This window comes from Sminthopsis crassicaudata, chromosome 5 (assembly GCF_048593235.1).
Source record: "Sminthopsis crassicaudata isolate SCR6 chromosome 5, ASM4859323v1, whole genome shotgun sequence".
Lineage (NCBI taxonomy): Eukaryota > Metazoa > Chordata > Mammalia > Dasyuromorphia > Dasyuridae > Sminthopsis > Sminthopsis crassicaudata.
The window spans coordinates 200,084,151-200,111,726 of record NC_133621.1 but is presented as its reverse complement, the minus strand read 5'-3'; the positions used below and the strand labels follow the sequence as shown (position 1 = coordinate 200,111,726).

Here is a 27,576-nt window from a genome sequence, read left to right as displayed (position 1 = left end):
GTCAGAAAGAATGTACCTAGCAAGCAGGTCCCAGACCAGTCTAAAAATATGCTAATATCGCAAAGGTTGTCTAAAGATGTACAGAGGGTTGAAGGAAAGACAAGTTTCATCTTCACAAACATTCTATACAAACAGTATAGTCTGGGAATTAGTTACATCTGATAATAGCCAGATGGACTTATTGACAGGGAAGAGAGTAAGTCACATTAGATGTGTTATTACCATTGCTATTAAAAAAAAAAAAAAAAAAAAAAAAAAAAAAAAAACCAAATTAACATTAGATGAGTAGCCACTGACAAATCCTCAATTCCCATTTTATAGTAAACCTATTTTCTATTATCATGACTGGATAAAGTGCAGGGGTTTATTCTCAGGAAGGCCTGAGTTCAGATTTGATTTCTGATCTTTTCCTAGCTTTGGGATCCTAGGCAAGTTATTTAATTTCTGTCTGACTTAGTTTTCTCTCCTCTAAAGGGGAGATAATGGCACCCACCTCCCAGGGTTGTTATAACACTCAAACGAGATAATAACTGTTAAGAGCTTAGTGAATTGTTTGGCTCATAGTAAGATGTTTAAAAAACACTTGTTTCTTTTATTCAATTATTCCTTCCTCAGCCTCCTGGAGAGGTATAAAATACAGACAGTTTTACCACCAGCAAATTCACAATAAATAATCTTAGATGAGCCTTTAGTGCTGCTGGACAGTCTTCTTTTCTACCTTAACTGACACCTTATTTCATCCCTATCAGGTGCATTTGGGCCTAGATGAAATAGATTTAAAACCCTGTTCCATCACTTATCTTGGGCAAAGCATTTGACCTCCCTAAGTCTCAATGCCTCTTCTATAAAACAAGAGGAATGGACAAATTGACCTCTAAGGCCCCTTCCAGTTTAAAATTTATTATCTTGTCACCAACTTTACCTCTACAGATTAAATTTATAGCATATGATCTAGCCTCCTGCTTTACCCAAAAGTGTGTGTCTACCTAAAACAAATGATCTTCAATCCTTACACATTCTCAGCCTCTCTAGCTTTCTCTATTGAAGTGACTGATGGAGACACCAGGTGATGGTAGGTACCCAAAATTGGGGTTTGATCATGTGAAGAACTGACAATGGCCATTCTCTTTGGCAAAAAGCAGGTTTATTTAGGGAAGAAGCTGCAGACAAAATGAAGGGATACAATAAGATACCAGGAATGGTAAATATAAAACAGAGTGGGGAAAGCATAGAAAGGGGTTTTAATAATTAATAATGGAAAGGGCAAATTCCCTAGTGGAACTTGCCATTTATCAGGAAAAAGGAAACACCCCATGAGTTGACAGGCTCAGTCCTGAAAAGGACTTACCACCCCAAATGAGTTAGCTAGCTGTAAGGAGAAGTGAGGTCAGGAAAGACATCACAAGTCATGGTAGAGTTAGGAGAAACCATGTGGCATGGGGAAGGGGAAAAACACCATGAGGAGGGGGACTGACCCAGAGCAAGGTGGTGAGTATGGCATGGCCATAAGTAGATTTTATAGAGAAAATTTAACCTCAGCGACATTGGTTTTTTTTTTTTTTCCCCTGAAGCAATTAGGGTTAAGTGACTTGCCCAGGATCACACAGCCAGGAAGTGTTAAATGTCTGAGGTCTGAACTCAGGTTCTCCTGATTCAGGATTGGTGCCCTATCCACTGCACCACCCAACTGCCCCTATGACTGGGATTTCTGACAGGATATGGCAAGGTGAGGCTGCCTAAGATCCCTAACAGAAGGTAGGCCTCAAGGATTTGACATATCTTAGATTTCTGACTGGAAGGAGCTCCCAAAGGGTAGAACCTTGAAGTTAAGCCGATCTCTATCAGTGCTTCAGGAATCAATTCTTCAGTTTCTCTCTTCCCAACATGCCCACCATTCAGGACCTTATCACTACTATTTCTTAACTATCTCTATTCTTCCATTCATAGAAAAAGCAATACTTCTGCAGCTCACCAAAATCAGTATCCTTGGCTTGATTCTATTTTCTATATCTTCTGTAGGTTTTTAGTCCAACCAGTCAGTCAAGTCAGTCAACAAGTATTAAGCATCTACTATGTACCAATCAATGTGCTAAGTGCAGAGGAGTAAGAAAAAAAAAAGGTAAAAACCAGTTCTTGCTCTCTTCAAAGAGTTTGCATTCTAATGGGGGAGATATAAAAAATATAACTATGTACATATTACATATACATATATATTTATATACCTTTGCCAGCATAAAAAGAGCTGATTTTTTTTTTTGTAATATAGGTTCTTTTTCTTTGATATCTTGGGATAAAGACCCAGTAATAAATAGTATTGGTGGGTCAAAGGATATGCACAATTTTATAGGCCTTAGGTCTTACTTCCAAATTGTTTTCAGTGTGTTATTCAATCCCTCAATCAGTGAGCATTTACCTATTATATGTCAGGTACTCTGTAAGCATTGTAGATACAAATACAAAGAAAGAAATAACACTTATTCTCAAGGGGCTTACATTCTATCAGGGAAAATAACATGAACATAGATGTGTAATGGTACATAATCCAAATGTTAAAGAGTCCCCTGAACTTGTCTTTTTGAGTTGCCATACTGGTAGGCAGAAGGCCCTAACTAGTTATGTCAAGGATGAAGCCTCCTGTCCTGAACTGACATAATGTGTTGTTTGCATCCTAAGCTGGTAGCCCCTGGAAGCTACTATTAGGTTGGAACTTAAACAGTAAAATATGATGGAATTTGAGGGTACTTCTGAAACACTTTTCACATTGTCTTCAGACAAGTAGAGCCAGTACTCATGGCTTTTCTTACTGTCCAGGATCATCTTTTTGAAAATTTCTCCTCCTGCTTTTAGTCAGCTCCAGCTAAGGGGACCAGGAGCTCTATATTTCTTGTACTCATGATAATTAAGTCCATCTCTGGATCATCATTTAAACATCTATGCCCGGGGAAGAAACACAAAACAGAAGCAGCAGCCACAGGCTCCCAGGCTGAGGTTCACCTAAACTAAACACATCTTTTATCTCAGGGGTTCTCAAACTACCAGCTGGGGCCAGATGCAGCCGCTGAGGACTTTTATGTGGCCCTCCGGGTTATGGCAAATGGGCTGAGGGGTGGAGACAGTGTGAGCTTTTGTTTTTACTACAACCCGGCCCTCCAACAGTCTGAGGGACAGTGAACCGGCCCCTTATTTAAAAAGTGTGAGGACCACTTTAGCTGGAGCCTGAGTATCACATCTCCATGGACAATTCCCTCAAACACTTGAAGATATTTATTGAGTCTCAGCTTTTTCTTCTTAGGGCTAAACTTTATAGAGCAGGTATTAGAAGTGGACAGCCTGCTATGTTTTATAAGGAGAACTCTTTGCACAGGGCCATGGTTATCCTGCTATTGATGAATTCTAATGTTTCTTCTGAACTGTCCTCAGACAGCACCACATTTCCTTTGTGAAGAGAAACAGATTTTTCACAGCAACTCATTGCAATGTAAGTGGTGAATAAATGATTCTTGAATACTGAATTAAGGAAGTCAAACTCCTTCTGCACCAAAAATTGCAGGGGTTTTCAAAATGCTATAAAAATTTAAATACATGTCATGTGCATATATATATGTATATATATATTTGTGTATATATATAAGTATACACACACATATATATACATATATGTTATATACACACATACACACACTTTCACATATATACACCCGTTTTTCCATCACTGAAAACCTTGCCCTCTTTTTTCCTAAGAGATTATGCTGGGCAGTTAGAGATTCTCTGAGGATTTACATTGATAGTCCCAAAACATCAAAAGGCGACTTTCGGACCCAACCGCTAGGAGGCAGTGCACTGATCACCCTCCAAGCCCGGCGAAAATGAAAGGGCACGCGTGGGAAAACTACAAGTCCCGGCGGGCACCGGGAGCGACCTTTGCCCGAGAGGCGCCCCAGATTCGGAGCTCGGCTATAGGCGCGCGATCGGCCCCACCGCGCTGCCGGCTCGGTCATTCTCGCGTCCCCTTCCCGTGGCTGGTGCTCGGCTACGGTGAAGGGAAAACAGTCAAGGTGGGAGACCCGGCGGACAAGATGGACCTGCGGAGTGCTGACGGCTCCTTGGGAGAAATTGGTGAGTGCGCCGCGGGTATAAGGAGAGGCTGGGGGGAAAGCCGGGCGAGCTCCGCCGGGCGGGGGACCGACGCGATGGGGCTGCGGGAGCTGAGCTCGCCCGGGCTCCTTCACCGGGACCGAGACGTGCTCAGGGAGGACGGAAAGCCTGAGCCCCCGCGGCCAAACTTTGCTTGCAGTTCGTTATCCGAAGGAATTGTGGTCCCCGTGAGCTGTTAACGTCCGTGTGCGCTGGTAACCGCATCGTCGCTGAGTCCCGGAGGCGCGGGCGGAGGGAGCCGGGAGCGCTGGTAAAGGAGGGGATGCTTAGAGGATGCTCAACGAGCTCTTCCTACTCCGTACGTGCTGGCCCCGCTGTGGTCCCGAAATGCAATTCTCAGCCTCAGTTTTCTCATCTGCTAAATGGGAGTTAACAGCGCTTACCTCCCGGGACTGGAGGACCAATGGATTAGTATTGTAAAGCGATTCTCCGACCTTAAAGCACTGTGTGAATGCTCGTTATTATTGTGACTCATTCGGCGTTGGGCTTTGTCTTTCCCGGGTGCCTTACACTTAAATCCTTTTTGAATTTACTCACCTTATGACACAATATTGAATTATCTTTTCCCATGTGGAAAACATTTGTTGTCTCCCCTCATCATTTCACCTCTCCGGAGAAAGGGCATCCCTTCTTTAAGAAGGACTCGTGGTGTTGGTAGCAGAAGTGGGTTTGGATCTTATTAACGCCGCTGGATCACATGTCTAAACGTCTTTCTGAAGAGTAGTGCCCTGAGCTGTAGGATTGAAATCATACCTGACATCACTCACCTCCGGGGCTCCCGTAAGGAAACAGCTTTATGAAGCATAACTATAGAAATATGACTTACTATTTATAATAAGAACCGTTTATGTTTGAGACTCATCGAAACAAGTTAATATAGTAAACTAAGAAAGGATTTTCATACAGGGAGAAATGAACGGATGTTTACAATACATAATTAAAAAATTAAATGTTTATCTTCACACAGTACTTTTATTACTTTCACCTTTTCTCAGTAAAGGAGCAGATGAGAATTTTCTGAACTTATGAGGTTTAATGTTCAGTTTATTTTTCTTGAGTTTCATGCTTTCCCTTTGTTACTTCTTGATGCATCTCTTTTCTTCTCCCCCAAATGCTGCAGTACTCAACTGAAGCATTCAAACTCAGTCATGGTGATGAGTATATTTAACTCGGAAAAATAGACCAAGTCTCAAAAAACAAAGGGATTCCTCTATTAGAAGGGTCCCATAGGTTTTATTTACTAATCCATCAAAGGGATGCACGCACACACACACACAATACTCCATTCTTTTCATTTGCTACAATTTGTTCAGCAGTTTCCTAGATGTCTGAGAGGCAATCTAGAGTATTTTTATAAAATCTAGTTCTTTACTTTTCTTCTCCCCCTTCATGTACCCCTTTTAATCAGAATCAGAAAGTTTGTTTGTTTATGATTATTACTATTTCCTTTCTGTTTTTATCTTCTCCTTGTTTCTTTGTTGAGTTTGATGTAGTTCCCTATCAAACTCTGTGAGTGTTCAACTCTTTTTTTTGTCCTTTTTAGAAAAGAGTAAGATTTATTAATGTGCACTTATCCACTTTCTCCACATTAAGCACTCCAATTATGAGAAAAAAACACCTTGGATCCCCCCAGTATATTTTAGGCACTTAGTGTGTTGACTGATTAATCAACTCAAAGGTTTAAGGTAGTCAAGGCCCTGCAGACTTGGAATATGCTCCAAAAGTTCCCTGAGTCACACATCTCTTCTGCTAGACAAGATGATGGGGGTCTTTATATTTTGCTATGTTATATTCTTATGTCATGGCTAAGCTTCCTTTTATTAACTGCTGATCTCTATATAAAAACGTCTCCTTTTTCCCTGGATCGCACCCCTCAACCAGAATTAGGCCTAGCCAGGGAAAAATAACGAATTTATAGTTATCCAATTAGGTTTGGTTGTGTGATTTTCTTCATCTCTATTAAGTAGCATATGAGTAAGTGTAAGAAAAGAGATTAACTAGGGTTGGGGTTTGGCAAGGTATGAGTGTCAATAGGACAAAGAGGCAAGGGATTCAAAAGTAAAGAACAGTATAATGAATTATATGGCTTATATTAGAAGAGAGAAAAGTGAAATTAGATTAAATCTAAGCAGAATAAGGGTAACTACCATTCTTATAAGAGCTAGTGAAATTGTCTTCTGTAGAACAAAATCTTATAAGTACTGGGAAATTTTGTAATTCTATCAATTAAAGCTTTCAAGGGCATTTTATGTACTTATTGCTTACAATGAACAAGCAATTGTATAGAACGAGATGTTTTTTTTTTTCTGTTGTTTCTATCATATCCCTATAATACCATTGAATGCTCATTTTAGAACTATAGTCAGGAATAGAAATCTCATTTTATTACTAGACTTCCTGAAAGAAAATAATTAGTGTGAAGGGCTATTTTTATAATCTTCTCAAATGTTGAGGAAGAAATAGTCACTTTTAGTCTGGAGATTATGGGAAGGCTTCCTGGAGGAATGGATTCTTGTATGAAATAGATTTTAACAGGCATACATGTGGAAGGATATTCTAAATGTGGTAGGACATCCTTCAGTAATGTGTGGAGAGTTGAGGTTAAGGAAATAAGAGAATGCATTTGACTGGAATGTAAAGTATTTGAAAAAGGAGTAAAGAGAAATAAGGCTATTGAAATTAGAAACTAATAAATTGGAAAGCTTTGCACTATTGTAGTTTTCCACTTTGTTTATAGGTCTTTGTTCATCTAAGTCTTTTCATGCTTTTCTGTAGTCATCATGTTTGTCATTTCTTATATCACAGTAATATACTTTTACATTCATATGCCTCAATTTAATTTATCTGTTCTTCTCTTGATGGCCATTTCCTTTGTTTCCAATTCTTAATTACCCTGAAAAGCTCATCTACAAATATTTTGGTATATACGGAACCTTCTTTTTGTCATTGACTTTCTTGGGGGGTTTCTAAATTTAGTATATATTTTGCTCTTATGTGTACATGCTGTTTCTCTATCTCTTCTAGTATGTAAGCTTCTTGAGGGCAGATGGTATTTTTTTTTTTTTGTATTTTCTGTTTCCATCACCTAGTGGCATCTGACACATAATAGATGCTTAATAAATGCTTGTTGTCCCATTTCCATTTTTAAATCTTTACATTCTCTGTTTTTAATGCTATTTTTCCCTTAAAACAAAACAAAAAAAAAAACCCAATATGTAAGGCGTTTTGCAAAACTGATATTTTGTGGACAGTACCTATAACATATATTAGGTAGACATGACACTGGAAATCAAAGATAAATTTTGCCTCTATTTCTAAAGACACAATTTTTCATCTCTAAAAAACATAATGATTATATGAGAAATAGAAGAAATGTGATTATGTGTGGAGAAAAGAGTGTTTTGAGATTCAATTAAATTGTGTGGCCAGTATTTAAGGGTTACTTTTTTTTTCTAGGTTTCTGGGTGGATAGGACACCTGTTCATGAAGCTGCCCAACAGGGTGAAACCTTGCAGCTACAGCAACTGATTGAGAATGGTGCTTGTGTCAACCTAGCCACTGTGGACTCCATCACACCTCTGCATGAGGCTAGTCTTCAGGGTCAGACACAATGTGTAGAACTTTTGCTGGCTGCTGGAGCCCAGGTTGGTTATCTTTGAATGGAGACATTTTTTTTTTCAGGAGGGGGTGAATCTGCAGTATAGTTTCATTCTGGGCTACTTTACCTGTTCCTGAGGAGGAGATGCTTTTGATACTAATTCTTTTTTGAATCTTTAGTTTGAATGTTTATTCAACTCATGTACCACTTTCTTGTGTCAAGTCTTTCCTGATGACCTATGAAGTAGCTTAGTTGAAATGAAGGAATAGTTATGAAAATTGAAGAGGTTGATGAACTGGGAGACAAAGAAGATATTTGCTTAAGGGTTTACAGTAGAAAAAGAACACTATAAATTGTGTTCTGACCTCTTTGAGAAAGGAGACAGTATAATCAAGAACAAATTAACCTCATTTCCTTTTTTGATACTAATTTTACTAATAGATATCCAGAGGAGAGGAATGCTGTAGATAGAGTTTATTTAGATTTTAGGAAAGCTTTTCATAAAGTGTTCTTGTGTATAAGATAGATATGGATTAGATGATATTATAGTTAGAATAATCAGAACTGGATGAATGGCTAGACTTGATGCAATTGCTAATGTCTTGGTGTTTATATGGAAGAAGGTTTCCATCCTTAGTTCTCCATGTTTGACCTTATACTGTTTTAACATTTTTTATCAGTTACTTGGATAAAGGCATAAATGGTACAAAGCTTGGAAGGGATAGCTAACATGGTGGTTTGTCATAGTTGAAATGATTTTGACAGACTAAAATAATGAGCCTGATTTTATCAGATGATTTTTGGTAGAAATAGATTTAAAATCTGGTGCTTGAATACAAAAAAATCCAATTTCACAAGTGAAAAATGGGATAACTATATTATATAGATATCAATTTATTCTGGAAAATGTGAGTCAGCAATGTGATATGGCAGCCAAAAAATGAAATGAAATCTTGGGCTGTTTTAAGATGGAGCATAGCTTCCAGGAAGAGGGAGATGATGATCCTTCAGTACTTTTCTCTCTTTAGACCTCATCTGAAGGATCATCGGCTCTGGAAACCAAGGTTTAAGAAGAACCATGTTAAAACTAAAAAGTATGCAAAGGAGGATACCAGATATGATGAAGTGTCTTGAGTTAATGCATGTGAAAATTGGTAGAAGAAATTGGGCATGTTTAACTTGGAGAAAAGAAACTCCTGGAGGTGGTCTTCTTTTAAACTATCTTTTAATTTTAACTCTTACCTGATTTTATTTTTTTTTGTTTTGTTTTTGAAGTGGTATTTAGTAAAAGAAGGATTAGATTTGTTTTGTTTTATCTTGAAGGGCCAAAGAAGTAGCAATGGGTGGAAGTGACAAAGAGGCAAATTTAAGGCTTGATGTTAGGAAAAATTTGGCAACAATTAAAGCATTATTAGGTTCACCTTCCTTGAAAGTCTTCAAGTAAAGGCTGGACAGTCACTTGTTCAAAATACATAATGGTGCTTCTTTTTTTGTGTACAAGTTAAATTAGATGGCCATTGAGATATAATTTCCAAATCTCAAATTTCTGTAATTCTGTGACCTGGTAGATTATAGCAAATTAGTGATTTAACAATCTCAGAGGATAGGTTTCTGAGTGATGGCAATAGAGCAAGGGTTTTGAAATAATAATAAAGAGCAAGGAATCTGCTCGCCTTTCCTCATGGCCTAATGTATCTGAACATGAAAAAAAATACACCCCATACTAAAGAAGATGGCCAGGGAAGTATGAGAATATGAAGAAAATAAAGGATAGATGGGAGTTTATTTACAAGAGCTTCCAGAAGGCAGAGTAAATGGCGAGGGTGGAAGAAGGGACTAAGGGGAGGGTAAATGGAATGGAGGTATATAAGGAATGATAGCAGTGTAAGGAGGTTTTAACTTTAGTAAACACTGGATCACAGAAATTGAGGGGAAGAAGATGGGAATTTGTTAGCTAAAAAAGGAAAGTGTTGGGGTACTGACTCACTAAGGTCATGGGAAGGCAAACGATTGTTAGTGTAGGGGCAGTGTATTCTTTCACTGGATTAAGGAGATGGAAATGATGGGAGAACTTACGTTGAATATCAAATTAAGTAATTACTTAGTGATTGGGTCCTTAGAGTCAAGACTCACCTGTGCTGAAATGACTGTACCACTAGTCTAGATCAGGATTACTAGTGAGATATTGTTGCTAACCCCATGGTCATGTAGCTAGTAAGTATGAAGCTGAACTTAAACTCCACAATAGACTACAAGCCATTTTCTGCCTTTTTAAAGCCAACAGAGTTACAACCAATATTTTTTCAAAAGGATTGCATTCAGGATGCCTTGGCACTAGAAGGTAAGATAGTACTGTGGCAATAAAAAGAGAAGAGTTATTGAATTCCCTCCTACCTCTCTTCAAAAATAGGAAATTCTTTCAGGAAGTTTGGTTTTTGTTTGGGTGATGAGAAAAGACAAAAGCTTAATTCCTGGTTCTTTGCTTTCTTGTTAAGCAAGCTATATTCTATATTCATATCTATATTCTTTTCCACCCAAACTCAAGGGTATGCTAGAGCTAGCTTAAACTGGACCCAATTACTAAATTTTCAGTATGAGCATTTACCTAAAAATTGGCAAATAAAAAATTAGATCTTGATTTATTGTTTTGTTGATTGTCTAGATTTAAGAAAGTGATGAAGACAGTATTAATAGTACAGGTTAAATTTAAAAGTGTGTTGTATACATTTTTTTTTTGTCTTGAAGAGCTAATTGTTAAGCATTTATCAGCATGCCATTGCTTAAACTTCTAAACTTAGTATTTCCTTGACCCTTGTCTTTAGGTCTTTAATTTGATCAAGGAACAAAGCTGAAATTACATTTCTTAACAAAAGCATTTTCTAAATTTTAATGAAACAAGTAACTAAGCTTATTGTCAGAAGTTTAAATCTATATTTAATCATTCACTAGTGTGATTGTAGGCAAGTTACTTAATTCATTTCAGCAAGCATTTACTAAGTGCCTAATGTGTCCTAAATTCTGTACTGTATATGTAAACAAAAATGAAAGTCTCTGCTTTTAAGAAGTTTGTAGTCTGCTTAATCTTTCTGATCCTCAATTTTCTCACTTATAAAATGGTAATATTAGGACACTACCTATTTCATAAGATTGTTGTGAAAAAAGTTCTGTAAATTGTAAAATATCACATTAATATTAGCTATTATGATTTATTATGATTTAGGAGCCTCTGCTGAATGAACTTTGATCATGTATAATATATGGTATTTATATAGTAATTATATGGTAATATATGGTAAAGTACTTTGTACTATAAAGTACTATGCAAATAAACTTAGAAAATAAGAGAGATCCTTGACTATCGTGCCATAGGTATTGCCAAGAGTTGTTTTCCATCAAGTGTTGTGTGTGTGTGTATGTCTCTGTGTGTGTGTGTGTGTGTGTGTGTGTGTGTGTGTGTGTGTGTGTATGTGTATGTGTGTGTGTGTTTTTTTTCCTTTTTGAGGTGGATGCCCGGAACATCGATGGCAGTACCCCCCTCTGTGATGCCTGTGCCTCTGGCAGCATTGAATGTGTGAAGTTGCTGCTTTCTCATGGGGCAAAGGTCAACCCACCACTGTACACTGCGTCCCCACTACATGAAGCCTGCATGAGTGGTGAGTAGTCTTTTGTAGCCTTACTGGCCTGGTTTTTTTTCATATTCTTCTTGTTTAAGGCTCCATGCCAGTCCATCAATAAACATTTATTAAGGCCTTACTCTGTGCTAAGCATGGCATTAAGGATTGGGAGTACAGAAGGAGGCAAAGGTAGTCCCTGCCCTCAAGGGGACTGATTGAAGGAGATAAGATGCAAATACATATACACAAAGTTATATACACTGGATATAGAAGAAATTTTTAAAAAATATCCTACTAAAACTGAGAGAGGTTGGAGTTTTCTCACAGAAGGTGGGATTTTAGTTGGGACTATAAAGTCATAGAGGGCAATGAGCAGATTTTGAGGTTTTAGAGCATTCCAGCCAGAGAAAACAATTAGAGCTGAGAGAGAGGGGAGGGGGGGCTTGTGGAGCAGCCAAGAGGCCAGTATCTCAGAGTCAAAGACTGTTAAGAATAAGGTATAAAAGCCTGGAAAGAGAGTTGGGTTATCAAAGCTTTGAATGTCAAATGGTAAAGCCACGTTAGTGACTGAATAGCACATGATTAGAGTGGGGCAAGAACTGAGAACCCAGCAGCAAGCTATTGAAGCAGTCCTTGTAAGGTGATGAGAGCATCTCCTGGAGCGATGGCATGTCAAAGGAGAAAAGGGAGCATGTTAGAGAGGCCTCAGCAACAGGGATGCAATGAAGGAGGAGAAATCCCAAGGAGCCCAGGACCACTCTGGGCTGTCCCTGTCAATAACGGGGAAAGTAGGAGGGGGGAAAGTTAGGAGCAAAGTGAGATCTGTCTCAGACATAATGAGTTCAAGATGTCTGAAAGGCATTGGAGTTATAAGATTGGAGGTCGGCAGAGATTGTAGCAGGATAACTAGATTTGACAATTATCAGCATAGGATTGGTAATTGCAACTTTTACAGGTAAGGAAACTGAGGCCTTCAGAGATTAAATCACTTGGCCAGAATCATAGAGGTGGGAGTCAAAGCTGGGTTCTCTGATTCAAAAAAATGAGGTAGTTCAAGTGGTGATCTCTGAAGTTTCTTCCAGCTCTGTGTCTTAAGCGGAAAAGTTAGTGCACAAAGACACAGAGGTGGAGATGTAATAAAATATTCATGGAACAGAAAATAAGTCAATGTTGATCCCAGTTCACATTATAACTACCTATTAGAGATCTACACCTGGATGTACTGCTGGCATCTTAAGCTCAACAAGTTGAAAACGCTGTCTCTTCTCTGAAAACGTCCTTATAACTTATTCTGCATTATAGTTATGGATGCCATGCCATGTCTTCTACTGTGAATTGTAAGTTTCTTGATAGAAGGTACCAAGTTGTATGTATTTAGTTTTATGTATTTAGTGACTAGAACAATACCTTGCATATAGAAGATGTACTATGTTTGTTGAATGATGTTGACAAGACATCAAGGTAGAACAGTCCATCAGGCTCTTAGAGGTGTAGAGCTGAAACCTAGAAGAAAAGTTAGGGCTGAAGATGAAAGATCAAGAATTATCCACAAATGGGTAATAGTTAAAACCAAGATAGTGAAAGAAGTGTCTGAAATGAGGATATATATCTATATATCTATATCTCTCTCTCTCTCTCTGTATATATATATATATATATATACAGAGAGAGAGAGAGAGAGAGAGAGAGAGAGAGAGAGAGAGAGAGACAGAGACAGAGACAGAGACAGAGACAGAGACAGAGACAGAGAGACAGACAGACAGAGACAGACTAGGACTGAATATTGGAGCAGGCTCATTTTGGTCAGTAGACAAAAAAAGAATTTGGGAGGGAAATAAATAAAGAAAAGAGAGCCAATATAATGTTAGTGGAAGGTTGGTAGAAGGTTCATCCATAGCATTTTGGAGATGCCAGTATGAAAATAATTGCAGGACTCATAGTTTCTATAGTGTTCCCTGAGGTTAGGAGGAGACAGTGGGGTAAAAGTTAGTGAATATTATCTTTCCCAATCAGGACTCCTCTAGGAATATTAAAATAGGAATTGTCTACCTATTCCCAATTAGAGATGAAATTCTCTATCTAGTTTCTCTACTCTAGCTGTTATATAGGCATGATTGAATAGTTTCTCCTATGCTTTGGTTTAATAACTATTGTTTCCTTAGAGTCACACGGTAAATATGAACTACTTGCAAGACTAGGACAGAGGGTGGTTTTGTCTTTTTAAAGAGAACTTGGAATTCATATTCTATCACATTATTATTTATATAAAAGAGAGGGGTCTACATTTGTTAACCTCCATGCTTCCTTTTTAATTCATTTAAAGGAAGTTCTGAATGTGTGCGGCTTCTTATTGATGTTGGAGCTAATCTAGAAGCCCATGATTGCCATTTTGGTACTCCATTGCATGTTGCCTGTGCAAGGGAGCATCTGGATTGTGTGAAAGTGCTGCTTAATGCAGGTAAGTGGTTTTAACTAGTACAGTATTATTTGACATGTGACATTTGGGACCTGAACACAACCTCTACCTACTGTGGCTGATTCCTAAATTGGGTAGAGAGAAGGTTTTAGCATGAGGCACACAAATCAAATCTAGGGATGTGATTCATAGTGAAACTTCAAGACTGTATAGAATTCAGTTAATTCTTAAGGTTATCAGACATCCTCACAAAGTTCAGAATGGGCAGTTTCCCAAGATGGAAAACAAGAAATACATAGAAAACTAAGATTTTTATATATTATACTTTTAATAGCATAGTCAGAGATTTCAATCCTCCTTAACTTTCCTTAATATCTCAAATCATTCTTTTTAGAAAAAAGCTTCCATGTTTTATCTCAGATTAATTCAATACTTTGTGGAAGTTGTTTTTAAAATTTTTTTAATTTTATTATTTTACTATTTTAATTGTGTCTTGGAAATAGTCACATGGAACTGTCAAGAAATAGAAAAGATCACTTTTCTTACCTTACCAGCCTTCTAAACAAGATGGATTTCTAGTTAAGAGCTTTTCTATTTGTATTTCTATTTTCTTTAGTTTGCTTCTTTCAACTATTACCATAGTAGTTATTTTTTAAAAGTAGTTACTGTAATAAATTTATTTAATTATATATTTATGTAAATATGGAGGAATGTCAATTTTGTTGACTTCTGAAATTAAATCTTTTTTGCCCAGGTGAAGGGAGGGATTCCTGACTTAACTTTTCATTCATAGTCCACATCAAAACAAAGCATACAGCCTAGATAAATTTCAGAAATAGTTTCCACAGACATAGGCCCATTAAGTGACCAGAGAACATAATTCTTTGAGAGCAACAAAGTTTTTAGGGTTATTACTTCATTGATGTTAAGAGTTGTGGGACTCTGGTGGTGGGTTGGGAATAACCATGTGGTGCAATAGAAGAGTCCCAGGTCTGGAGTCAGGAAGACTCATCTTTGTGAATTCAAATCTGACTTCTTGCTAGTCACTTTCTGTCTGTGTGACCCTGGGCAAATCACTTCACCCCTTTTGCCTCAGTTCCTTGCCTGGTAAAATAACTGGAGAAGGAAATGGCAACTACTCTGGTATCTTTGCTCAGAAAACTTCAAATTAAATCATTAATGAAAAACAAACATCTAAAAGAGCTCAGAAACCCTAATACATCCCTATAAAGCAACCAAAGAAATAATAAAGAAAATCAAATGAAAGTAGCTGTAAGCTTCTTCATCCAATTTAGGATTGTAAAACAAAACAAAACAAAACAAAACAAAACAAAACAAAAAAAAAACTACCAGAGTCCTTCAGGAGCTCTGAATGAAGAAAAACCAGATAGGTGAAAGGCAAAGTGTACAGATAGACTCAGATCCATAGCAAAAGACAAGGTGAGAGAACACCTCAGGCTCAGTGTTTGGGGAGTCTCACGTTGGCTATAGGAGGAGGGATGGGCTGGATGAATGTCCAGTGCAGGCCCAGGAAGCCTTTGCCTGAGCACACCGCACAATGACTGTCCTTGATCTCAAAGAGGACCACAGTGACATCAGTGTTAGGGCAAAGGAAAGTGGGTCTGACTGTGGCTCATCAGACCAATGTGCGCTTAGAAAGAGCTGCCTTCAGTCAGGTATGAGGGTCCATATAAACATTTGGAATGGACATGTCTCTAGATTTGCACATCTTTTATTTTGAATTACTGCAGTTCTGCTTTATTCATAGAGCACAGTGCTTTCTTTGATGTGAGCTTGCCATGCTTGGCCCGTGTCTCCCATGTCTTTCACAATTGATTCCAGAGTTCTTCAGAGAAACCTTGAGTGTCCTTGTATCCCTAAGTGCCTGCCTTATGTGAGTTCTTCATCAAATAGTCTTTTAGACCAGTTCTGTTTGGCCAGCCCAATGGAGTTGCGCTCTCTGGAGCAGTTGGGATGCTTGGCAATTTAGTTTGAGAAGGACCCCAGTGTTTGGTACCTTAGCCTGCCAAGTGATTTTCAGAATCTTCCTAAGACAATTCAAAGGGAAGTGATTCAGTTTTCTGGCATGGCCCTGGTATCTTGTTCAGGTTTTATAGGTATACAAAAATAAGGTTAGCATAATGACTGTCTACCTTCAGTTTGGTAGGCAGCCTAATACCTCTTCTCTCCCACACTTTCCTTTAAAGCCTCCCAAACACTGAGCCAGCTCTGGCAGTGCATAAGTCAGCCTTATCATCTATGTATGTATATCCCTGAAAAGTATACTGCCCAGGTAAGTGAATTTATCTATATTATTCAAAATTTTTCCATTTGCTTTAACAGATAGTTCCACATATGGATGGTATAGTGCTGATTGGTGGAGACTCTCTATTTTCTTGATGTTAATTGTCAGATCAAAATTAATACAAGCAACAGAGAATTGATCCATACTCTGTTGCTGCTTAGTCTTAGAAGTTGCATTGAGTGCACAATCATCTGTGAACAAAAAGTTGAGCACCAGCTTTCCCTTCATTTTAGCCTTGGCTTGTAGCCTATTCAAATTAAATAATTTACCATTAGTGCAATAGCTTACCTTGATGCCTTTTTCCTCCTCATTAAAGGTATCTGAAAAAATTGCTGAAAATATCATGCACTAAAGCATGGAAGCAAGCCCACATAAAATCATTGATCATTGGGAATACACAATCCATTATTCATGGAATATAGAAGTGGTGTACAGTACTGATGAACTTCTCCAAGCAAGCAAATTTTGCCATGATCTTCCCACAAGTCCTCACAACTGACAGTATTAGTTTAGGTTAGATGGCTAAATGTTGGATACAGATCTCCTTTCTGCTCCTGGAATTTCTCCTTGGGCAACAAACACTATTTTGACTTTCTGCCTTTTCTGAAGCCACACTGGCTCTTGGGAGGGTGACCATCTTCCAGGTAAAAGATCAGTCTATTAAGAAGGACTCTGGCAAGAATCCTTCCAGGTAAGGACAAAGAGAGAGGACCCCTTTCACCCCCACCCCCGTGATAATCATGGGACAACCTATATATCTTTACTTTATAGAGATGGACAGTTGAGTCATCCTTGAACTCCTAAAGGATAACTTCCTATTGCCATAAAGCCAGTAAGATTTCATTCAGCTTTGGCATTGCAGTAGACTCCTTGCTTTGTAAATCTCAGCTGAAATAGAATCAACAGCAGGAACTTTGCCACACAAGAGGAGCCAAATGGCATTCAAAATCTCTTCAGCTGAAATTCTGCTAGAGAGGAGTTTACTTTACCTTGAACAGGCAATGTTCAAGCATTGAACGTCAGCATTAGTTGATGGAAGTGTTGAGCCCATCTCTTCAAGATCATGCCCTTATCACTAATCAATGTGGCTTCATCAGGGCTGAGTAGTTGAGAAGCACCGTAGGTCTTTGGCCTTACATTCAGGGAATCATAAAAGCACTTTGGATTGTTACCCTCAATGAAAAAATGAATTTTATCTATCTTCCTCATGAACCAAAAATCCTACATCACTCTAACTTGCACTTTACTTTTGATGAAGTTAAATGCTGCCTTCTTAGAGATAGATGAACTATTTTGTTGGTAAACTTGTGAAGTTCTCATTTTTCACTTGGCAGCTTCTAAAGTTCTCCATCGTTTTTGTCCAACCAATTTGGATGTTTGTGGCTTTTTTGGCACAGATAAGTCAGTGCTGTTTACCATATCTCTGAAAACTGCCAACTCTGCTCCACTGCTGCCATCTGTGCGTTGGCTCAGCTTTCCTTCTAAGTTAGCAACAAACCATTCCTCCACAGAGAAATGATCTAATTTTTGACATTAAGACTTCTGATGAGAAGTTTTATGTTGTCCATTTCTATTTTATATTTGTTAAATTCAGAATAAAATAACATTTGGGAAAATGTTGATGGGTCACTAGTTAGATCAATAAAATTCTTATTTGCTATTTTATTACCTGAATATTGAAAACAGTTATTTCTCACTAACTTAAGGAACCTATTTAGAATGAACCACAATGTGTATTACAATATAGTACACAGTCAGGTCTATAAATGGAATTGAAGGTCTTAAATCAAAAGAGTTTTTTTGTGCTAATGACTGAAAACCAAACTGATATATAAATTGTACTTGGCAACATGTACTCACCTACTCTTTTTTTTTTTTTTTCAAAGGAAAGGGGTAGGAAGATAAGAGTTGAATCTTTATTGCTTACTTGGCTTTTTAATCACAAGACAAATTATAACTATAAATTCTTTGCTTTGAGTTTTTGGAAGGAGTTAAATAGAGATGAATTAAGAAAATGCCCCTCCTACCCTTTTAGCATAATTTCAGTGAACTTTTCTTTAAATTTGTTCTTATATTATTAATTTATTTTCCTGGCTCTCCTTTGGTTAAGACTCTAGATATCTTGAAATTATAAAATCAATAGATGTGATTTCACCATAAAAGAGTAACCAGGTAATAGTAAATTAAGATTTACTGTCCTTTACATCTGCATGCTCATATGCAAGTTGGCTCTTGCTTGACTACAGTGAGTAAAGCTAGGACCAATGGGTTGAAGTTTTAGAAAAGCAGATTCAGTTCAGTGTGAGAAAAATCTTCCTAATTAATGATGAGAACTATCCTAAAATGTAGTTAACTTAATAGGCAATAAATTCCTCATTCCTCAAGTTATTTAAGCCAAAAAAATTGTGAATGACTGTCACAGATAATGTAAAGAGAATTCATATTAAAATGTTTCTCAAAGATATTTTTGTTCAGAGAACCACGAGGAAAATGAATTCCCTACAGATGGTGAGGTCTTCAAGGTTTTTAGGTTTACAAATGACATTGTATTAATATCATGAAATCCCAAAATACCACAGTGTTTGTTTAATCACATTTTTCTTTTAATTAAATAAAATCAAATCAAAAGAGATCAGCTTTATATTGACAATGGGATCAGATTTTTATCGACATCTTTTGTTTTTGTGTTGCCTATATTTCTCCCTTTATCTTTCCCTTTCCTCTTCCCAAGAAAGGGAGCCATATAATAAAGAATTTTTCAAATTATAGAGGAAGAGAAGAAAAAACCCCAGCAAACCAGTCAAAAGGTTTGAGAGGAAAAAATAATGTTTTGTTCAGTGTTCTTCACTTGAGGATTTCAGAGATGACTTCTTTTTTTCTTTTCTTTGGTGCCAAACTTATTCTTTATGATTTTGCAGATTTCACTTTTGATTTTTGTTATTCTTTCCATTTACACTTTCATCCCTGGGCATGTTGTTTTCCTTACTCTGCTTTGCTTTGTTTCAGTTCATCATAAATCTTTTCATGCTTCTCTAGATTATCATGTTTGTCTTTTCTCACAGAACAATAATGTATGCCACTAGATGCATATATTACAAGATAGGCCAATTCTTTGCTATTAAAAAATGTTGGTATGCATCATTTGGTGTAGGTAGACCTTTCTTTTTGTCAGTCACCTCCTTGGGGTATTTGCCTAACAGTGCAATCTCTGGATCAGAGAGTATGGACATTTTAGAAGGGTGGACATATTACAGAGTTCTCCTTTTAACTTTTGGATAATGCCTTTGGTATGTATCTTTTGTTTCTCCTCGCATTTTAGGAGCCAATGTGAATGCAGCAAAATTGCATGAGACAGCTCTTCATCATGCAGCCAAAGTAAAGAATGTAGACCTCATTGAGATGCTGGTTGAGTTTGGAGGCAACATCTATGCCCGGGACAATCGAGGAAAGAAGCCTTCTGATTATACTTGGAGCAGCAGTGCCTCTGCTAAATGTTTTGAGTATTATGAAAGTAAGTCTAGTTTGGGGGAGATTTATTTACTTGTCCAAAATTTCTAATCCCTCATTTTACAGTTATCTAAGTAGCCACAGGTTAAGTATTCATTCACTAGTCATACTATGTTCTTTATACAGTTGATCAATTAACAAGTATTTATTTAGCCTCTATTATGTCCCAGTGCTGTGGTAGGAACTGGGGAAACAAATACCATGAATGTAACAATTCCTGTTTGCAAGAAATTTAGATTCTAATCTGTTAATCCATATTGCACAAAAAGGTCATAATATTTACATAGTTTTTTAACTGTGGCAATGGGGTTTGTATTGATATACTCAAGTTTCTTGTTATCCATAGTCTGCCTTTTTATGATAGTTGTCCCAGGTTGAAAGGTTTAGTCTGACTTGAAAGAGGGTAACTAACTGTCCTTTATGAGATTAATCCCTTAACTTTAGCTTCCTTAGTCCTATACTCTAACAAGCACATGGTCTCCGAGGTTTTTGATTGTATACCTCATCAGTTAAAAAAAAAAAAAAAGTACTACTCTGATTCCCAATATATTTAATCCTTTTTTATTTTTACATGATATACATGATTTTAAGTTTAGTTTATTTTGATACTTGGGTTTTAATTTGCTATCATTCCTGAAAAGGATATTTTCCAAAGTTACATCATTTCAAATATGGTGGTTATGTTTACTAAATCTTAAGACTCATTTGTTAGCCCTACCTATCAGTTACACAAGGTTTTTGTTAAAATTCAGCTAGTAAATTTCCATTACCTCTGATGTCAGTGATCCTTGCAAACTAATCTAAAAGGGCTGTATTTATGTTTTTTTTTTTAATAAATGGGTTAAAAACTATTTGAAATATTTTTAAATGTTAGAAAATTGTTTCTATGTTTTCAAAGTATGTAAATATTAGAGTTTTTATAGGTGAGATGCATAGTTTTTAGCAACAAAAATTATAGAAACATTTCCAAAGTGTACTTTCCATAGAAAGAATTTTTCAAAAAACAGCTATTTTTTTTTCCCCTACAGGGCAGCTAGGTGTCTCAGTGGATAGAGCACCAGCCCTGAATTCAGGATCTGGTCTCAGAAACTTAACACTTCCTAGCTGTGTAACCTTGGGCAAGTCACTTAACCCCAGCCCTCAGGGGAAAAAAAACCAAAAATGTAGTATATTTTTTCCCCTAATTTTTAAAACTTAACCTTTGTTTGATATCAAGCTATTTAGGAAACTAAAACAAGTATATAACACCAAAAGCCATTTCCCACTGGATAAAAAATTTGAACAAACAAGTTTTTTAAAAAATAATTATATATTATTAACCATATGAAATACAGCTGCAAATTACTAATAATAAAAAATGCAATTCAAAACAACTCTGAAGTTTTATTCCATACCCAGCAAACTGTCATAGATAACAAAATATGCCTATAGTCTACTGGTGGATACTAAGGCAGTGACTAAAATACCCATAATTTTTGATTCAGACATCCTACAGGTAGGCAGTAAGTATATCCCAAGGAAGTTAAAGTTTTAAAAAAATAGGTCTTATATCTATGTTTAATATGACTTTCTATAAGAAATCTATGTTTAATATTACTTTCCTATAAGAAATCATGAATGTGAAGAATTCAGAGAAGCTTGGGAAAAGTTAAATGAACTAATACAAAATAAAGTAAGCAAAACTAGAAAAACAGTATTCACAGTGACTATAGCAACATAAATTAAAAGCAACAACAACAAAAAAAGAAAATGTGCTATGTAATTATAATGACCAAACTTCCCTGGAAGAGATACTACTGCTACTCTCTCTATATATGTATACATCTCTTAAAGTTTTGCAAAGAACTTTACATATATTCTCTCATTTTATCCACAACAATCCTGAAAATTAGGTGCTGTTATTAATCCTCATTTTACAGATGAGGAAACTGAGGTGAACTGATTAAGTGATTTGCCAAGGTCACCCTGCTTTCAAATAAAAGCCATATTTGAACTCAGGTCTTCCTGATTCTACGCCACTGATTTATTCCTGTTCTTTGCTCCTTGACTACTTACAAGCTTGGTGGGGTCACATGCCCATCTTTATACTTCCCAAAGCGTACAAACATGAGAATTCACCTCCTTTGTTTGCAGAGGTGGGTAATCATAGGTGTAGTACACTGACACGTGTAGGATGGTGCTAAGATTGTGGCCCTAGGTGACTGGGTGGTGCCCTTGACCGAAATAGGTACGTGTGAAAGAAAGGAGGGTCTTTGGGGAAATAAAATGAGACCTGTAATGCAAATTGCCACCCATGCATGCCTACTCTGAGCATTCACAGCATCCTCCCCAAAATGAGGCAGTTGGTCCAAGCTTTTACTCAATCACAGAGTCCCTGAGGGGAGCTTCTTTAGTCATGAGGTGTCCTGGAGGGATGAAGGGTCACTGTTCCCTTCTTTTCTTCCCTCCTCCCCTTACTCCCCTTGGGTTTATTGGAGGAGGAAGGCAGTTTTTCGAATTGTGCCTTCTGAGGATGCCTGGAGAAGAGCCAACATCTGGTGCAGAAAGTGAACAGTTGGAACTTGCAGAGAGTGGGGAGAAAAGAGACTTGGGGAGTTCTGCGTCACAACAGGCGAAAGTCACGGTGGGGCTGTGTTGGAAATAGCTTCCTGATTGGGTAACCTAGAAGAATCTTCCCCAGATTATTTGGTTATTTGGTGTCCCCACTTTGGAGATCATTGTCCTAGGAAATGAGTTAATCATTCATAGAGTTATGCTGCCTTATCAGATAGGTCTAGATGACCAATTAGAATACCATTGGTCTCAGAAACCCCAGGATAAAATCCCTGTTTCTGTTCTTTCCTCCTTGCCTCCATGTTATTTATTTACAAAACTGATGAGAGTACTTGTTCATCTTTGTACCTCTCACAGAAAATAATGGGTGTTCATTAACTATTTTCTGAATGAATTCAAATCTTCTTGCTTTCTACTTGAGACTTTTTGAAAAATACAAGTATAAGGCTTTAGAATATTGTTATCTATTATCTTTGGGGTTCATTCACCTGTTTGTTGTTCCTTAAACTTGACTCATGTATGTCCTTGTCTTCTATACTTTTTCCAGAGACACCTCTGACTTTGTCACAACTTTGCAGAGTGAGCTTGAGGAAGGCTACTGGCGTCAGAGGGCTTGAGAAAATTGCCAAGTTGAATATTCCTCCAAGGTTAATAGATTATCTTTCATACAACTAAGACAAAGACATGGAAGAAAGAAGTGATCTTGGAATTTTATCCTGTGTTGCTAAAATTAATTTTCCCAACATCTGGTAGAGAAAAATGATTGTTGTATCTGTAGTGGTATTAATACCATATGCAGAACATTTCCACTTATCTCTCTGTTCTGTCAGAGAAATTATTTCAAGTGTAATAAGAAAGCACTAACTCTTAACTCTTTATTGTATAGACATGCTTCTCTAATAGAGCACTTTAATCTTGTCACTGTCATAGCCAAGCACATTAATGAGTGGAAAGGGAGTTGCTATAGTCTAGGCTTCCTTTATTTGATGAACTTTCCCAGTGACTTACAGTATAAAATGTGACTCAGAGCAGAGAAGGAAATGACAGTTTCTGTGGAGACTTCTGAGCCTTCCTTTACCTGGTAGGAGCTCATATTGATGTTTGCTACTCTAGTGTAACTGATTCCATTTCACCCTTCTTTAGGATTATATGTTTATAGATAGGTGTGAGTTGTAGTTCAAATGCCTTGTAAAAACTTAAAGGCAGTCCCTTTAGATCATTGACAGCAGGACCCTGAAATAACTGCTCTATAAATACCCTTCTGTTTACATACTCTCTATTTTGCACAGTAGCAAGGCATAAAAAAAGTCCACTGAGGCTAAAGGGATTTATGTTTTTCAGGAAGCTTTTTATGGGTTTGAGTTGTGGAGAATGATGACTGCAGCCTGGTAATGATGTTTGTATTGATTGTAAGGAGTTCAGTCTACCATAGTTTACTTGACTGAAGGCCTGGTGAAGAATAGCATACTATTTACACAGAGGGAGGAAGAACCCACTGCCTTTATAATAGCTGAAGATTTAGCTTTTTTTCTTTTTCAAGGTTCCCTACCTCATCATAGGTAAAGTTAAAACTTTCTCATTTGGGCAGTCTTTAAAGCCTAGTTAGTTCATTGTTATAGGAAATGATATAATAAATGCTTTGTTCATGTTTAGTCCCTTTCAATTCTTAACTGAAAACTCTTAAGCAATTAAGTCTAATAACATTTGCACATAATAAATTCCTATCTTCCTCAACCCTTCCAACACCCCCAAATCCAGATTTCAATAAAAACTGTTGGTCAAAATGAATAATATTGTATTCCATAGCCTTTTTTCTTCTTCTAATGAACCCAAAACACAACAGAATTCCAGGGCGGGGTATTTCTCAGGATATTCCTTTGAAGTGAGGAAGAACAGTTTTCACATTCACATTCACATCTTTGGAAAGAAAGCAAACTATGAAATCTTTTTTTTTTTTTTATTTAGAATTTTTTCCCACAGTATATATGCATGAGTAATTTTTTTTTTTTATATTCTTTTTTTTTTTTTTTTTTTATATATATATATTTTATAATATTATCCCTTGTATTCATTTTTCCAATTTACCCCCCCTCCCTCTATTCCCTCCCCCCGACGACAGGCAATACCATACATTTTACATGTGTTACAATATAGTCTAGGTACAATACATGTGTGCGAATATCACTTTCTTTTTGCACAATAAACATTAGAATCCGAAGGTACATGCAACCTGGGCAGACAGATATTAGTGCTAACAATTTTCATTCCCCTCCCAGTGTTTCTTCTCTGGGTGCAGCTACCTCTGTCCATCATTGATCAACTGGAAGTGAGTTGGATCTTCTTTATGTTGAAGATTTCCACTTCCATCAGAATACATCCTCATACAGTATTGTTGTTGAAGTGTACAGCGATCTTCTGGTTCTGCTCATTTCACTCAGCATCAGTTGATTTAAGTCTCTCCAGGCCTCTCTATATTCCTCCTGCTGGTCATTTCTTACCGAGCAATAATATTCCATAACCTTCATATACCACAATTTACCCAACCATTCTCCAACTGATGGACATCCATTCATCTTCCAGTTTCTAGCTACAACAAAAAGAGCTGCCACAAACATTTTGGCACATATATGTCTCTTTCCGCTCTTTAGTATTTCTTTGGGATATAATCCCAGTAGTAGCGCTGCTGGGTCAAAGGGTATGCACAGTTTGATAACTTTTTGGGCATAATTCCAGATTGCTCTCCAGAATGGCTGGATTCTTTCACAACTCCACCAGCAATGTATTAGTGTCCCAGTTTCCCCACATCCCCTCCAACATTTGTCATTATTTGTTCCTGTCATCTTAGCCAATCTGACAGGTGTGTAGTGGTATCTCAGAGTGGTCTTAATTTGCATTTCTCTGATCAGTAGTGATTTGGAACACTCTTTCATGTGAGTGGATATAGTTTCAATTTCTTCCTCTGAGAATTGTCTGTTCATATCCTTTGACCATTTATCAATTGGAGAATGGTTCGGTTTCTTATAAATTTGGGTCAGTTCTCTATATATTTTGGAAATGAGACCTTTGTCAGAACCTTTGATGAGTAATTTTTTAAAATAATATTATCTCTTGTATTCATTTTTCCAAATTTCCCCCCCCTCCACTGCCTCCCCCCGATGACAGGTAATCCCATACATTTTACATATGTTACAATATAACCTAGATACAATATATGTGTGTAAATACCATTTTCTTGTTGCACATTAAGTATTGGATTCTGAAGGTATAAGTAACCTGGGTAGATAGACAGTAGTGCTAACAATTTACATTCACTTCCCAGTGTTCCTTCTCTGGGTGTAGTTATTTCTGTCCATCATTGATCAACTGGAAGTGAGTTGAATCTTCTTTATGTTGAAGATATCCACTACCATCAGACTACCTCTTCATACAGCATTGAAGTGTACAGCGATCTTCTGGTTCTGTTCATTTCACTCAGCATCAGTTGATGTAAGTCTCTCCAAGCCTCTCTGTATTCCTCCTGCTGGTCATTTCTTAAAGACCAATAATATTCCATAACCTTCATATACCATAATTTACCCAACCATTCTCCAATTGATGGGCATCCATTCAACTTCTAGTTTCTCGCTACAACAACAAGAGCTGCCACAAACATTTTGGCACATACAGGTCCCTTTCCCATCTTTAGTATTTCTTTGGGATATAATCCCAATAGCAGCAATGCTGGGTCAAAGGGTATGCACAGTTTGATAACTTTTTGGGCATACAAACTATGAAATCTTTAAAGAATTCCAGTGTTTTTGCCTCTTTTCAGTGCTTGTTTTTCTACTACTATAATGCATACTCTTAGTACCACTGTGAGTTAACATAGAATGGGAGTCAGGAGACCTGGCTCACTAACTAATAGTGTAATTTGGAAAAAAAGGCCCACTTCTCTGGGCCTTCTTTTCCCCATCTCGAAAATGAGCATAATACTCTTCCACATAGAGTAGGTATTTTATGGTAAAGGATGTAAAAGTTATTTTTTTAAAAGTATGAAATGTAATACTAGAATAAAGTATTTTTATTACTTATGCAAAAACTTCCACATTTAACCTAATTTATTTTCATTTAGTGTTACTACTTTCACATGTATTATTTCATTTAGTGTAAATTTTATGCCTACTTTACAAAGATCTAGGATCAGGAAAGTTGTGAGTTTTAGGTCACAACTAGTATGTATTTGACAATAAAAGTAGTTTTCTGCTTTGGGTTACTCTCTTTCAGACATGGGATTATAACCATCCATTTCATGAATGGCATATTGTAAAAAGTCAGCCTGCTTATAAAGTGACATATAGAAAGTAATACAAAAGGACAGAATTATAGAAATCTCAAGAGATGGAAGGGATCTCTCAAATCACAGGTATAGTCTAGCCCATACCTGAATAATAATTTCTGAGTAAAAGGTGCTTTTAGCTAGCTTTTTTTTTTTTTTTTAAGGTAGTGAAATTGCAAACTGTTGTCCAGAATGATTGAACTAATGGTTCCAATAATGATATATTTGTGTATTTTGACTTTCCATGTCCCCTCCAATACTGCTTCTGGTCTTAATGTCCATTGAAGAAGATTACATGCCATTTCCTGTTTGACTTTCCATGCCCCCTCCAATACTGCTTCTGGTCTTAATGTCCATTAAAGAAGATTATATGCCATTTCCCCAGTGAAAAGCCCCTTGTACTTTTGCATAACTCATTGTTAGGAAGTTTCTCCTTATGTCCAGTACGAGTTTTCAATTTCCCTCTACTGCTTCTAAATCTACCCACTTGGGCCAAGAAGTCAATTCTCTTCCAAATTATAGCCCTTCATTGGTACTTGACAACATCTTTTAAATCTTAAAAGTCACTGAAACAGAATTGGAAAGTAAGAAGGGACCTCAGAGACTCATTTACAAAAGGAATCCTTGATATCACATAGCAATAAAGTGATCTAGCATCTACTTGAACTCCAAGGAAAGGGAGCCCAAAATTTCTCAAGGCAGGTCATTCCACTTTGGGAGTTGCAAAATTTTTCCTAAATACAGCCTAAGTTTGCCTCTGCAACTTCTACCCACTACTCCAAGTTTGGCCCTCTTGAGACCAAATGGAAGAAGTCAAATTCCTCCTCTGTCTGATTGATAGACAGCCCTCCAAATGAATCTTCTCTCCAGACTAAACATGCCCAATTCCTTCAACCAATGTTCATCTAAGACTCAAGACCCTTCACCATCCTAGCCACCCTCCTTGGCAAATTCTCCAACTTAAATACAATACTATTATTGTTTCCCAGAAGTGACCACAACAGTTTGGATGAGATCTGATTGATAGGATCCAGTTTAGGGGACCATTACCCTCATTTCTAGGAGCTATGTGCCTTCAATACAGCATAAAATTAACTTTTTTGGCAGCTACAC

General features: G+C 37.2%; 1 protein-coding gene across 2 annotated transcripts; it reads left to right on the top strand.

Moving 5' to 3' along the window:
- Positions 1 to 3,908: 3,908 nt before the first annotated feature.
- On the top strand, positions 3,909 to 23,936 carry ASB13 (ankyrin repeat and SOCS box containing 13). Of its 2 annotated transcripts, XM_074269429.1 has the most exons (7): positions 3,988 to 4,116; positions 4,309 to 4,453; positions 7,612 to 7,799; positions 11,256 to 11,406; positions 13,691 to 13,825; positions 19,408 to 19,599; positions 22,696 to 23,936. In XM_074269429.1, the coding sequence occupies exons 2-7, from the start codon at positions 4,429 to 4,431 to the stop codon at positions 22,821 to 22,823; spliced, it is 819 nt and encodes a 272-aa protein (XP_074125530.1). In that variant the 5' UTR covers positions 3,988 to 4,116; positions 4,309 to 4,428; the 3' UTR covers positions 22,824 to 23,936. The 2 variants fall into 2 exon arrangements, with proteins under 2 accessions (XP_074125529.1, XP_074125530.1); XM_074269428.1 differs by lacking the exon at positions 4,309 to 4,453 and having other exon boundaries at positions 3,909 to 4,116.
- The last annotated feature ends 3,640 nt before the right edge of the window (positions 23,937 to 27,576 follow it).